At 36.8% G+C, this 15,740-nt stretch overlaps 1 protein-coding gene across 2 annotated transcripts in view; it reads left to right on the top strand.

Annotated features, from left to right (window-relative positions):
• The window catches only part of CHRND (cholinergic receptor nicotinic delta subunit), a 110,071-nt gene extending 101,805 nt beyond the window's left edge, over positions 1 to 8,266 (top strand). Inside the window, exon 12 of one of the 2 annotated variants that reach the window (XM_053710292.1) lies at positions 7,886 to 8,266. In XM_053710292.1, coding sequence (XP_053566267.1) covers positions 7,886 to 8,068 — 183 coding nt within the window. In that variant the 3' untranslated portion in view covers positions 8,069 to 8,266. The remainder of the gene's footprint in view (positions 1 to 7,885) is intronic. The other variant, XM_053710293.1, reaches the window with a different exon arrangement.
• The last annotated feature ends 7,474 nt before the right edge of the window (positions 8,267 to 15,740 follow it).

Raw genomic sequence — 15,740 nt, 5'->3', positions numbered from 1 at the left:
CACTCGGCAGATGCAGCCTAAGTGACAGCGGCCACCGGCCAGGCTCAAATGTAGTTGATGACGTTGCCTGTTGTGCCATGTAGAGTTGTGTGTATAATATACACACTGGGCCACCACCGGAAACAAATGACTAAATATACAGCAGAGCAGTTGTGGTTTGATCACACCATGTTTAGTTACTAATATAACTTATATTAGTAACTAAACATGGTGTGATCAAACCACAAAAATAAAAAAAATACATAAGCCCTTACCTCTACCTTTTAGCGCGCAAACACTGTCTGGGGCATCACAGCAACAACTCTCACTCTCCCGGTCTGCAGGCAGTCAAAAGGATGTCACATGATCACATGGGAATGATGAGTTGATGACGCGGCTCTTCTCTGTGACTCTGTCATTGGCTGCTGATGGCCTGCTGCCTGTCTCCCTCAAGTCCCTCCCACCCCTCGCACAGGCTGAAGTGTGCGAACAGCTAAGTATGGGGATGGGGAGGCTGGGAGCTGCGCAGCAGGCAATTTTAGATTGCGCAAAGCACAGTGCCATAGCTTAGGCTATCGCACGTGCGGTAGGGCTAGTACAGGGGCCAGGCAGGCAGGCTGTGTATCTATGTAATCTATTTGTGTAATATTATGGCACTTTTACTTAAATAATTGAAAAATAAATAAAATAAAAGTTTATATTGTATTTTTTTCTGGGGGGTAAAAAAAATATAATTTTTTCAATAGGGGGCTATTGGAAAAATTATATATTTTTTTCTTTTTTCGTCAGGGATGCTGAGGGGGGCACGTGCGAATGTGCTCAAATGGAGGAGCCTCCACTGCTTAACCCTGTATTTTGAAGTGTCTTTAGAGGTCTTCTCTCTACATAGATAGGTCACTTACAGAGAATTACTCATTTTATATAAACAAGTTTTTATGCATTTATTTATGAACATTTAGTATTGCCTTTTTATATTTATCTCATTGTATGAATTATTTCGCTTACAACTCTTTTAATACATTTAATAAAGTCTAATTAAATTATATTTTAACATCCATTTCAATTGGCTGTTGTTTTTTTTCTTGATCATTTACCTATCATTTGTTAAAAGATTTTTTTTTCTTGATCATTTACCTATCATTTGTTAAAAGATTTTTTTCATATGTATTAGGACATAATCAACTCATATATTTTTTGACCTGCCCTTTAAGGCGCCCACACAGTACTTGTTTTTTTCACTTCAATATTCCTTTTGCTAGTTTGTAGGGAACTAGTATCCATCTGTGGTGCTGGTCCTTGCTGTTGGATTTATAGCGCAAGAAGTTTAATCTCTTTTCCAATATAGAAAGTGTGGCATCTACCGGGCAAACTCTATCTCCTTGAACAAACAGTCTCTCTTATCATTCAGGGAGCCTGGTGGCCCTTTACACTCTGGGCCTGATGATAAATAAACTCACGAGCATAGAGAGAAATCACGCAAAACCTTTGGGGGAGTTTAATTGAGCATTATATTGTAATATATGTTTTTCCTTCACACCCAAAACCCATAGCTAGGTAAACTGTTCAAAAGGTAAAATTTGCCTTAAGGGACCTCACAGTACTAACGAGACTTAGATCATCTCACCAGAGCATAGCGCTTTAGATTCTGTAAATCTGAGTCTGTAAGTGAGCACTCAAGAGACTCACTCAGCAGAGCAGAATATTTATTAGTAAAATGTCTCACTACGCATTCTTGTATTTGTAGACTATGGATGGGGACTATGTTAAAAAAAAAAAGTATGTTGGAGCTACACAGATATTGAATTTATTATACAAATGAGTTTAGTATAGATTATTTTTTGTAAACACAACGGCCGTGTGTTTTTTTATAGAAACATGTTCTTCTGTGTATTTCTACTAAATATTATTAGCATATCATTTAAAAAAAAAATTTACTTAGCTACTGAGATGTTCCAATGTTTAATTTTATTTTTTATGTGCAGATGGTGTTCATTATGAAAATTGTTTGCCCTTTTAACTGACCAAGGTTTATTCAATTCATTAAATATTGAGAACAACATACAACATACACAGTTTCCCCTCTGGACCAGTAGTACTCTAAGGCTCCTGAGCGACAATAAGTTTGTGTTTAACTCCTCTGGGGGGGGGGGTTAAACACATAGTATTACATCATTGTTAGTTTTATAATTATATGCGCTAACAAATTTGAGCATGCAATTTGTTTAACTATAAAGGTCCTTTAAAGGGATATGAAACCCAAATGTTTTCTTTCATATTTGAGATAGACCATGCAATTTTAAACAACTTTCCAATATACTTCAATTAGCAAATTTGCTTCATTCCGTAGGTATTCTTTGTTGAAGGAGAAGCATTGCACTACAGGAAGCTGGCTGAACACATTGGATTAACCATAACAAGAGGTGTATATGTGCAGCCACAAATCAGCAGCTAGTAGTGCATTGCTGCTCCTGAGCCTACCTAGGTATTCTTTTCAACAAAGGATACCAAGATAACCTAGCAAATTAGATAATATAGGTAAATTGGAAAGTTGTTTAAAATGGTATGCTCTATCTCAATCATGAAATATATTTTTGGTGTTTCATGCCCCTTTAAGTCCTTCTCTTCAAAATAACTACATTTGTGTGCAGATCAGTGATCAGGTTACTGGTCTTGAGTAATTTCATTTGTCTGTGTTCTAAGTTTCAGTCTTAAAGGAACATGAAACCAATATTTTTCCTTTCATGATTCAATTTACCTTTATTATCAGTTTTGCTTCATTCTCTCGGTATCCTTTGTTGAAGGAGCAGCAGTACACTACTGGGAGCTAGCTGAACACATTGGTAAGGCAATGACAAGACATACATGTGCAGCCACCAATCAGCAACTAGCTCCTGAGCCTACCTAGGTATGATTTTCAACAACGGATACTAAAAGAACTAAGCAAACTAGATAATAGAAGTAAATTGGAAAGTTGTTTAAAATTGCATGCTATATCTGAATCATAAAGGAAACATTTTGGGTCCTTTAAAGGTTTCTGAAGTGTGCAATATTTCAATATATTGAATGTACAGTTTCTCTACCTGACACTTAAAGGGACATTTCTCCTGGTTTTGTTTAAAAAGTTTGATTTGTCCCTCACTCTCTAGAAAATCCAAGTACAAAATCTGTAACTTAGAGTTGAAATTGGGCAAACGGTATATTTTTAATCCAATTTTTATGGTGTCCACTAGAGGCATGAAGATAGCTATTAGAATCTGTGAATAAAGTATAATAATATAACAATGTTGGTTGTGCAAAGCTGGGGAATGGGTAGTAAAGGTGTTATCTATCTTTTTAAACAATAACAATTTTTGTGTAGACTGTCCCTTTAAATATTGGTTGACATACATTATATTAACAATCCTTCTGAAAGTGACCTCAAACCAAATCCTATTAACTTTCTTCTTTAGTTATATGCCTTGATGCAAATTCTTATTATTGTGGTTGGCTTTGCATTGAAAGAGCATTATAAATTAAGATCTTATATAACCAATTTCATTTATGTTAATTTGCACATGTGGAATTTTTCTCTAAGGGTAACATCATTTATTCTTTTGATGGTTTTTGTGTTTTATTTATAGACTGCATCCATTATATACAGTAACTTTACATTAGGTAGGGACTTATGGTATACTGCATTTACTGTAATCATTTAAGAAGGTTGTCTGCTCACTCCTTCGTACATGTGGCCCACAGGCTCAAGACTTACACTGCTATATTCCACACGGTAATCGATTGCCCACTCTAGTGATCCATTTGTAATTGCCTTTTATTGGTTTTAGCAGAGAATCCATTTTTATGAAAAAATCAATATGGTACCATAATCCAGGCAGTTCGCTGGCTGCCATGAGCAATGCAGCACACTCAGGGCAATGTGGTAATCACTCTTAGGTGGTAAAACACGGAACAGTGAACGCATTACTTTTCCTATGCCCTGCAGAAAGCACAGGATAGCTGTTGCAGGTGAAAGTGTGGCACCTTGAAGTGAAAAAACAAGTACTGTGGGCACCTTAAAGGGCAGGTCAAAAAATATATGAGTTGATTATTTCCTAATACATATGAAAAAAATCTTTTAACAAATGATAGGTAAATGATCAAGAAAAAAAAAATCTTTTAACAAATGATAGGTAAATGATCAAGAAAAAAAACAACAGCCAATTGAAATGGATGTAAAAATATAATTTAATTAGACTTTACTAAATGTATTAAAAAAGTTGTAAGCGAAATAATTCATACAATGAGATAAATATAAAAAGGCAATACTAAACGTACATAAATAAATGCATAAAAACGTGTTTATATAAAATGAGTAATTCTCTGTAAGTGACCTATCTATGTAGAGAGAAGACCTCTAAAGACACTTCAAAATACTTAGCCTCTGCTGCAGACAGGGTTAAGGAAGCAAAAAAGCAAAAAAGCAGTACTAATGAGAGAAAACGAATCCTGGTGATTTAAGCAAAATATGACAAAGGCTCTGCTAAGAGCTGAAACGTTGCCGGAACTACTTTCTTCACACTATTGTGGTTCACTAAGGACACCGTACTCCAGGAAACACTGAAGCAACAAACGGACATCACACAGGTGAGGGTGGAATTCCAGAGTGTGCAGGGGAGAGGAGCTCAGCGGCTTTCTTCCCATCACACACAGAGGGTTCCCAGAGCTGTTTCATGCTGGCGGTATAACTGCTACACTGGATTACAAAAACACTTGGAGCTCCTGAACAAATTAAGGTACTGTTTCTCCACGGCTATAACCTGCGCAGGATTGCCGTTTTACACCAATCCTAAAACTTTGAAATTGAATTGAGCATTATTGTTGCAGTTCATTGTTATTTTGCTTAAATCACCAGGATTCGTTTTCTCTCATTAGTACTGCTTTTTTGCTTCCTTAACCCTGTCTGCAGCAGAGGCTTAAGTATTTTGAAGTGTCTTTAGAGGTCTTCTCTCTACATAGATAGGTCACTTACAGAGAATTACTCATTTTATATAAACAAGTTTTTATGCATTTATTTATGTACATTTAGTATTGCCTTTTTATATTTATCTCATTGTATGAATTATTTCGCTTACAACTTTTTTAATACATTTAGTAAAGTATAATTAAATTATATTTTAACATCCATTTCAATTGGCTGTTGTTTTTTTCTTGATCATTTACCTATCATTTGTTAAAAGATTATTTTTTTTCTTGATCATTTACCTATCATTTGTTAAAATATTTTTTTTCTTCTTGATCATTTACCTATCATTTGTTAAAAGATTTTTTTCATATGTATTAGGACATAATCAACTCATATATTTTTTTGACCTGCCCTTTAAGGCGCCCACAGTACTTGTTTTTTCACTTCAATATTCCTTTTGCTAGTTTGTAGGGAACTAGTATCCATCTGTAGTGCTGGTCCTTGCTGTTGGATTTATAGCGCAAGAAGTTTAATCTCTTTTCCAATATAGAAAGTGTGGCATCTACTGGTCAAACTCTATCTCCTTGCACAAATAGTCTCTCTTATCATTCAGGGAGCCTGGTGGCCCTTTACAATCTGGGCCTGATGATAAATAAACTCACGAGCATAGAGAGAAATCACGCAAAACCTTTGGGGGAGTTTAATTGAGCATTATATTGTAATATATGTTTCTCCTTCACACCCAAAACCCATAGCTAGGTAAACCGTTCAAAAGGTAAAATTTGCCTTTCTTAAATTCATTAAGGGACCTCACAGTACTAACGAGACTTAGATCATCTCACCAGAGCATAGCGCTTTAGATTCTGTAAATCTGAGTCTGTAAGTGAGCACTCAAGAGACTCACTCAGCAGAGCAGAATATTTATTAGTAAAATGTCTGACTACGCATTCTTGCATTTGTGGACTATGGAGGGGGGACTATGTTAAAGAAAAAGTATGTTGGAGCTACACAGAGATTGCATTTATTATACAAATAAGTTTAGTATAGATTATTTTTTGTAAACACAACGGCCATGTGTTTTTTTTTATAGAAACAGGTTTTTCCGTGCATTTCTACTAAATATTAGCATATCATTTAAAAAAAATAACAAAATTTACTCAGCTACTGAGATGTTCCAATGTTTAATTTTCTTTTTTATGTGCAAATGGTGTTCAGTATGAAAATTGTTTGCCCTTTTAACTGACCAAGGTTTATTCAATTCATTAAATATTGAGAACAACATACGACATACACAGTTTCCCCTCTGGACCAGTAGTGCTCTAAGGCTCCTGAGCAACACTAAGTATGTGTTTAACTCCTCTGGGGGGGGGGGGGGTTAAACACATAGCATTACATCATTGTTATTTTTATAATTATATGCGCTAACAAATTTGAGCATGCAATTTGTTTAACTATAAAGGTCCTTTAAAGGGATATGAAACCCAAATGTTTTCTTTCATATTTGAGATAGAGCATGCAATTTTAAACAACTTTCCAATATACTTCAATTAGCAAATTTGCTTCATTCCGTAGGTATTCTTTGTTGAAGGAGAAGCATTGCACTACAGGAAGCTGGCTGAACACATTGGATTAACCATAACAAGAGGCGTATATGTGCAGCCACAAATCAGCAGCTAGTAGTGCATTGCTGCTCCTGAGCCTACCTAGGTATTCTTTTCAACAAAGGATACCAAGATAACCTAGCAAATTAGATAATATAAGTAAATTGGAAAGTTGTTTAAAATGGTATGCTCTATCTCAATCATGAAATTTAAGTCCTTCTCTTCAAAATAACTACATTTGTGCGCAGATCAGTGATCAGGTTACTGGTCTTGAGTAATTTAATTTGTCTGTGTTCTAAGTTTCAGTCTTAAAGGAACATGAAACCAATATTTTTCCTTTCATGATTCAATTTACCTTTATTATCAGTTTTGCTTCATTCTCTCGGTATCCTTTGTTGAAGGAGCAGCAGTACACTACTGGGAGCTAGCTGAACAGATTGGTAAGGCAATGACAAGACATACATGTGCAGCCACGAATCAGCAACTAGCTCCTGAGCCTACCTAGGTATGATTTTCAACAACGGATACTAAAAGAACTAAGCAAACTAGATAATAGAAGTAAATTGGAAAGTTGTTTAAAATTGCATGCTATATCTGAATCATAAAGGAAACATTTTGGGTCCTTTAAAGGCTTTCTGAAGTGTGCAATATTTCATTATATTGAATGTACAGTTTCTCTACCTGACACTTAAAGGGACATTTCTCCTGGTTTTGTTTAAAAAGTTTGCTTTGTCCCTCACTCTCTAGAAAATCCAAGTACAAAATCTGTAACTTAGAGTTTCAAAATGTTGAAAATTTCCTAAATCAGCTATTTCATATGGAGTGTTTGCAGGTTACGGATTTACTTTTTGGTCTTATAAAGGGTGTGGGTCAATCATAATGTTTACACAAGAGCAATAAGGGTTTGTTTTTTTAAGCAAAATGTGTACTCTAGTAATGAGAAAGAGTTAAAATGACCATTAATACACAGAAGAATTGCATAGTCAGCAAAGGAATAATAAAACTTTTGAAATTGACATCCATTTCTCTGCCCTTGTATTATGTGACACCTTCAGCAAATCACATATTTGTATATGCTGGCAATTCTTGCACATGCTCAGTAGGTGCTAGTTCTTCAGAAAGTATGCATATAAAAAGACTGCATAATTTTCTAATATAGGTAAATTAAAAATGTTGTTAAAATGATCTGAATCATGAAAGTTTAATTATGACTTTAGTGGCCCTTTATATACACACAAAGGCTAATACTTTCATTATGGGTGGTGGTTTCGATTAACCTGTTTCCATGTATTTTATGTTAGTCCTGTATTTACCAGCTTCCTGTTTTTATCTTTTTATTAACACCATTTGCATTTTTTTTTTGTAGGAGAAGGATAACTGGTACCGCATTGCCCGGACTTTTGACCGATTGTGCCTTTTCCTTGTGACTCCTGTCATGCTTCTTGGGACCTTGTGGATATTTTTAGGAGGAGCTTATAATGTACCGCCTCCTTTTCCATTTGCAGGTGACACCTTTAATTACAGGATAGAAAACAGGAGACTGATGTAACATGAGGAAAGTGTCATGGTGGGAGATGTGATTTGCTGACACAATAAAGAGAATAAAACAAAGTATATTAATATAATTTACTTTCTCATTTTTTTAGTGTTTTTAATAACTTAAAATTAACTTCAATGGGTTTTGAAGATTTTGAAAAAAATTATGTAAAAGTTTATTTATGGAATAAATTACATAAAAAAACTAAAATAGTTTGCTTTTTATTGTTTTTATTTATTTGTAATGAGAAATACTAATGCAGCAGATCCCGATCAGCCTGTTGGCCCTGCTGTCATGGTTCTTGTTATGTACTGTAGCTTCAGGTTATAAAGTTACTTGTTAAAGGGCCATAATACCCAAATGTTTAAACACTTGAAAGTGATGCAGCATAGCTGTAAAAAGCTGACTAGAAAATATCACCTGAACATCTCTATGTAAAAAGAAAGATATTTTACCTCAAAAGTTCCTCAGTAGCCACATCCCATTGTAAAGGACTTCTAAGCAGCAAATCAGTATGTCTGCCCTGGGACAGCAGAAGGAGCAAGCATTCGTGCACACTCATGTTATTTCCCTATTCAGTGTAAGTAAGTTTACAATGAAATCACATAAGAGTTAAGTGAAATCTCATGAGATCACAGTAAAAGAGTTCATGACCTCAGCACTGCTGATGCTGATTGGCTGCTGTTCATTTCTTCATTTTTTAATTTTTTTTACCTGCAGCTGGACAGCAGTTGAGTATAACTTTTTACAGAACTTACTCTGCTGAGCTGAGGAAGTTGTGAGGTAAAATATCTTCCTTTTTTACATAGAGATGCTCAGGTGATATTTTCCTGTCAGCTTTTTACAGTTATACTGCATCTGCCTCAAGTGATTTAGCATATGAGTAATATGTCCCTTTAAGCTAATCCCTCTGCTGCCAGAGAGGTCTGAAAAACATTATTGAGCTATGAAAGCTCCCAACAGTCACATCCAGGAGCTCTGCCACTCCCCCTCCATGGTTTGGTCATGATTTCAAAGCAAACTCAACCCACAGGCATCCACACCTGCCCACCATGCACAACTCTCAGTTCTCATCTGGTTGGATACATAGACACAATGATGAGGTCCTTCTGAGAGGCTATTTGTGTCATAACAATAAGCTACTAGCCAAAAGCCCCCAGAATGTTTGACAGAAATCAGGTCATCTATGGGACACTGCAACTAGGGTGCTGCTATGTTGTGCTACTATAACATCTCCTCCATAAAATATTCAGTATCCTCTACTTGTCAACTAAAGGTGTTTTCCATTAAGGGCCTAACAGCAAATCAAATAAAATGCAAAGCTTTCCAAAAAAATGAACATCTTTATTTAAAAAAAAAAAAACGTTAATTAAAAACTTGGTAACACAGAAATAGCAATATTTCAATAACAGGATCATTGGTAGCAAAGCAAATTTATTTTGTGTGACTGCACTTGATCACAATTTGGACCAGCAATCCAACATAGATTAAAATAGATCCAGGCTCCTCAAACACCTAGGGTCAATTTATAAAAGGCTTTGCCTTCCTTCTCCTTCCTTCAACTGCAGGTTCTCACAAGAGAACCTGCAGTCCGTAATTATGATACAGCGGTCATCAGACCGCTGCCTCCTAGCCTCTTCTCCACCTCTTAGATGGAGAATTTCAATCTCCCCAGTCTCGTCCGGCCAAGGAGATTGACAGCTCCTGCCCACATGTGATTGGCTGTGTGCAATTCTGCCAGAGGCGAGCTGCGGCGGACAGGGCCGCATATGTATGCCCCTGTCTGCCGTAGCTTGATAAATCAACCCTTTAATGTTAACTCATTAGTGTAATGAACTAAGTGAAATCACCTGTAACAGGACCTGAAAATGCATAATACACTCATCTATGTATAAAAAGAGAAATATACTATTTCTAATATATTCTGGATCAATAAATGAATCATAACAAAACATATATACTGTATATAATATTTGGATAGACAGCCAAATTTGTATTAAAATCATGATGAAATCTAGCGTTAAAGGGACAGTCTGCACCTTAGTCATCTTAAAGTCTTACCTTACAGTAGATTAAGCGGCAAACAGCCCCCTGCACCCATTTCTATATAATGCAGCAAGAATGGTAAAAAAGCTATTTTAAAATGAATATTGTTTCTGGCAACATTGAAATGGCCGCTAAACTCCGCACACTGATGACGTCACAATCCTGCATCTGGGCACTGAATAGCATTGACAGTCTGCTGAATCCAACTAGTGAGGCTTTTGCGATTGGACACCATATGCAACTCGGTTTGTGATGTCATCAGTGGGCTGAGTTTGGGGCTATTTCAAAGTAGGTAGAAAAGATATTCTTTTTAAAATAACTTTTTTATCGTTCCTGCTCCATGATATAGAGAGGGGTGCAGGAGGCTATTCGCTGCTTAATCGAAGGGAAGAATTTAAAGGGATACTAAACCCAATTTTTTTCTTTCATGATTCAGATAGAGCATGCAATTTTAAGCGACTTTCTAATTGTCTCCTATTATCAATTTTTCTTCATTCTCTTGCTATCTTTATTTGAAAAAGAAGGCATCTAAGCTAAGGAGCCAGTCAATTATTGGTTCAGACACTGGACAGGACTTGTTTATTGGTGGGTGCATTTAGCCACCAAACAGCAAGCACAACCCAGGTTGTGAAACAAAAATGGTCTGGCATCTAAACTTACATTCTTGCTTTTCAAATAAAGATAGCAAGAGAATGAAGAAAAATTAATAGGAGTAAATTAAAAAGTTGCTTAAAATTGCATGCTCTACCTGAATCATGAAAGAAGAGATTTGGGTTCAGTGTCCCTTTCTTAAGATGACTAAGGTGTGGACTGTCCCTTTACGCCAAAAATGTATCTCTTAAGGTTGTGTGTTCTCTCTCTTCCATATCCCATCAGATTAATGTAAGAAATACCCTATAGAGACATGAATGCCAAAATTGCTCTTTCATAATTTAGACAGACCGTATCATTTTAAGCAACGTTCCAATGTACTTCTATTATACGTCTATGTACTTCATTCTCTTTATTTCCTTTGTTGAAACATATACCTAAGTAGGCACAGGAGCAGCAGTGCACTACTGGGAGATAGCTGATTGGTAGCTGCACATATATTCTTCTTGCCATTGGCTTAGCCGATATGTTCAGCCAGCTCCCAGTAATGCATTGCCCTCCTTCAACAACGGATACCAAGAGAATTAAGCAAATTAGATAATAGGAGTAAATTGGAAAGTTGTTTAAATTCTACGCTCCGTCTAGATAATGAAAGAAAATGTTTGGGTTTCATGTCCCTTTAATAGATTACTGGTAGTGTTGTTTTCACTTATAAATCACTTGACAACAGGATTCATTAGATCTTACATTGCTCAGACAGAGCAGGCAATTTTAATTGACTTTTCAATTTACTTTTATCCCCAAACATACTTTATATTTTTGGTATCCTACGTTAAAAAGCATATATAGGTATTAGGTAGGTTCAAAAACAGCAATGCACTACTGGGAGCTAGCTGGTGATTGATGTAACTGGCTCACCAGATGTGTTCTAATAGGTCTCAGTAGTGCATTGGTGCTCTGGAAATTTATTTATCTATGTGTTTAACCCCATTTGTAACAGTTAAACGAATAGCAATATGTAATCAATAGAGCAATTAGAAAATGATGTAACACACAAGCTTTTTATTTTTCAAATTATCTAAGATGTATATTATTTATTGATTACCTTGCATGTTGTTAAAGGGATACTAAACCAAAATTTGTTTCTTTTGTGATTCATATAGAGCAGCAATTTTAAGCAACTTTCTAAGGTACTACTGTTATACATTTTTCTTAATTCTCTTGGTATCTTTATTTGAAAAGCAAGAATGTAATCTTGGGAGCTGGCTCATTTTTGGTTCAGAACCTGGGTAGCGCTTGCTGATTAGTGGCTAAATGTAGCCACTAATCAGCAAGCGCTATCCAGGGTGCTGAACCAAAAATGGTCCGGCTCCTAAGCTTAGATTCCTACCTTTTAGCAAGAGAACGAAGAAAAGTTTATAATAGTAAGAAAGTTGCGGCTCTATCTGAATCATGAAAGAAACAAATTTGAGTTTAGTGTCCCTTTAAGAAATAAGTTATATGTGCAGTAGTACATGATATAACATTTATTTTAGAACATTTATGTGTTGATTCTGGAACAAAGTACATAATAGATATCAGCAGTTGAACACAATGGGCTAGATTACGAGTGGTGCACTAACTGTTGCGCGCAAGTGAAAAGGGGTTTATCACGGTTATTTGTGCGCATCAGATTTTCCGCTCGTATAGTAAACACAATCACTTGAGCGCAATTGAAGTTAACGCGTCAGGTAAGTGCAACCTCAGAGCTCTGGTTAACTGTTTTTGCTGAACAAAAAATTGACACAAAACACATCAAAAACACATTACAAAGTACAGTTACACTCATAATAACACTGTCTAATAAAAATGATTAATAAAAATATTGCACAATAAAGTTAAAGGCTCAAAGATATGAGGTCTCAGGCAGGCAAAGAGACACATACATATATATGTATAAGTGTGTGTGTGTGTACATATGTATTTATATGTGTATATATGTATTTGCAGACATATATACACATATAAACACATAATTACATATTTACACATATATAGACATACATATACAAGTGCATTAGAGATGGAAAAAATTAAAAAACATATTTATACAATATTCATATTTAATAATGGTTTTAACTATGCATTTACTTTCAGCTTGTAATACGAGCACAACCCAAAGCACGCAAAAAGCTTACTTCTAGCACAGTTAACGCTCGAGCGCTCCACTTGTAATCTGGCCCAACATCTGCAAACACAACAAATGCTTTAAAATCATTTAGAACTGTCATTTTATTAGCAAAAGATGCTTTGTTTTGCAGTTCAGGGTAAAAAAATTATTATACAGGTTAAATGGTAGCAGTTAACAGGGTCGGCTCCATCCTATTTAAACACCCAAAAAGCCAATAAAAACCACAATATTGTATAGGAGGACTGAATCAAAGAACAAAATGTAATTCGTTGCACCCAGAAATCCCAGTACTAGGACTACTAGTCTAAAAGAAAAAAGAAAAAACACTGTACAGTTTAAACTCACTTGTTGCAAACATATATTATATAAATATGTGCCTAATATTTTTTAAAAACATACATTAAAATTAATAGGACAGAATCTGTGTCTACTTCAAAAGAATTTTACTGATAAATATTTAAAACCACTTTTAGTAAGGCTCCTCCTTACTAAAAAAGTATTAGTTAAAGGAATAAAACAATATACATAGCAAAATGTTACAAATACCCAGTACTCAATCAAATCTCATTAAAAAATTGCCCGGGACTTATGTGAGTAGGTACATGCGGTGACGTCAGAGGCTGGTGAGGCACTGTCTAGGATACGCCTTCATTCTTTAGATATTCTTAGTTGAAGAAATAGCAATGCACATGGGTGAGCCAATCACGAGGTATCTATGTGCAGCCACCAATCAGCAGCTACTGAGGATACCAAAAGAATTAAGAAAATTAGATATTAGATGTAAATTGGAAAGTTATTTAAAATTGCATGCTCTTTCTAAATCATGAAATAAAACATGGGTTTCATGTCCCTTTAAATGGTGTCTTGGAAAACTGGTCAACTTAGTAAACATCTGATTTTAGTCTAAAGGATTGTAACAGAAACTCTTGCCAGATAACAAAATGCTTGCTCTGATTATGAGATCTAGAATTCCAGGCCCATTAAAATATGTTTAAAACATACTTTTTACTTTAATGCTGCAAATTATGCTTATAGATTCCTTCATTATTCAGTAAATATAAAAATGTCTTGATCCAGTGGCGGCTGGTGAAATTTAAATATGGTGGGGCTCTTGACCCCACCCCTTTAAATAAAGCCACACTCTCAGATGGCACCACCAATTCATTAATTAAATAAATAAAAGGTAGACAGAAACACAGAAAAGCACTCGGGGGGAGAGGGAGAGAGAGATGGGGAGAGGGAGAGAGAGACGGGGAGAGGGAGAGAGACAGAGGGGGAGGGGGGGGAGAGAGAGACAAATGGGAGAGAGAGACAGAAGGGAGATAGAGAGAGAGACAGAGGGGATAGAGGGAGAGAGACAGAGTGGAGAGAGAGAGAGAGGGAGAGAGACAGAGGGGAGAGAGAGAGATACAGAGGGGAGAGAGAGAGAGAGACAGAGGGTAGAGAGAGAGAGAGAGAGAGAGAGACAGTGGGGAGGGAGAGAAACGGGAGAGAGAGAGAGAGAGAGACAGAGGGGAGAGACAGAGATAGAGAGATAGAGGGGAGAGAGAGAGGAGAGAGAGACAGAGGGGAAAGAGAGACAGAGGGGGGAAAGGAAGAGAGAGACAGAGGGGAAGAGAGAGAGAGAGAGACAGACAAAGGGGAGAGAGAGAGACAGACAGAGGGGAGAGAGAGAGACACACAGAGGGGAGAGAGAGAGACAGAGGGGAGAGAGACAGAGGGGGAGAGAGACAGAGGGGGAGAGAGAGCGATAGAGGGGAGACAGCAACAGAGGGGAGAGAGAGAGCAACAGAGGGGAGAGAGAGTGTGACAGAGGGGAGAGAGAGAGCAACAGAGGGGAGAGAGAGCGACAGAGGGGAGTGAGAGACAGGCAGAGGGGAGAGAGAGACAGACAGAGGGGAGTGAGAGACAGACAGAGGGGAGTGAGATATAGACAGAGGGGAGTGAGAAAGAGGGGAGGAGAGAGGGAGACAGAAGGGGGAGAGAGGGAGACAGAGGGAGGAGAGAGAGCGACAGAGGGGAGAGAGCGACAGAGGGGAGAGAGAGCAACAGAGGGGAGAGAGAGCAACAGAGGGGAGAGAGAGCGACAGACAGAGGAGAGAGAGACAGACAGAGGGGAGTGAGAGACAGACAGGGGTGGAGGGAAACAGAAGGGGAGAGAGGGAGACAGAAGGGGTAGAGAGGGAGGAGAGAGACACATAAGGGGGGAGAGAGGGAACACTGAAATGGGGGAGGCACCACTGAATGTTTAAGTAATATTTTAAGTGACTATCAAATGCTAATAGTCTACAATCTATTTTAAATATCTGAAACAGAACAGCACATATGAATGGGAGCATTAATAAATTATTATTTGTTGTCTACATCCGGGTTGTCCAACATACACCTAAGGAATCACTGGTTTAAATGAAATAATATAGCTACAGGACCCATGGAGAATATTTGCTATAACTCATTCTAAACTGCTTGGTTTCATTTTACATTACCATGCTGTTGGTTTAGCTTACTCTGGTCAAATAACAACTCATCCATACAAACAGTATAATAGTAAGATAATGTGAGAAAACACAGTTGCAGAGCTACAGAGAGTTCATAAGTCAGTAAGAGAGTGATACAACTATAAACTAGTGTGCAGTACAGAGGCAAGCTGCTAAGGTAGTGGGTGTAAAGTTTGAGTTAACAAAATACAAAAATGATCCTTAAACTGCTGTAAAATAGTAAAACAACAAAAAACACTAAACCACATTCATTAAATTATAATTTTCACTAACAGAATCCCTTTCAGCAAAATCTAAGGTTGCAGCACTTACTTCAATAAAATGTGGCTAAAACACTGCTCACTGCATATTTTCCTGCTCTGTAAGGAAGTGACAGCGG

This window comes from Bombina bombina, chromosome 4, assembly GCF_027579735.1.
Source record: "Bombina bombina isolate aBomBom1 chromosome 4, aBomBom1.pri, whole genome shotgun sequence".
NCBI lineage: Eukaryota > Metazoa > Chordata > Amphibia > Anura > Bombinatoridae > Bombina > Bombina bombina.
Note: the sequence above shows the minus strand (reverse complement) of the source record. Positions and strands in the feature narration are given on the sequence as shown.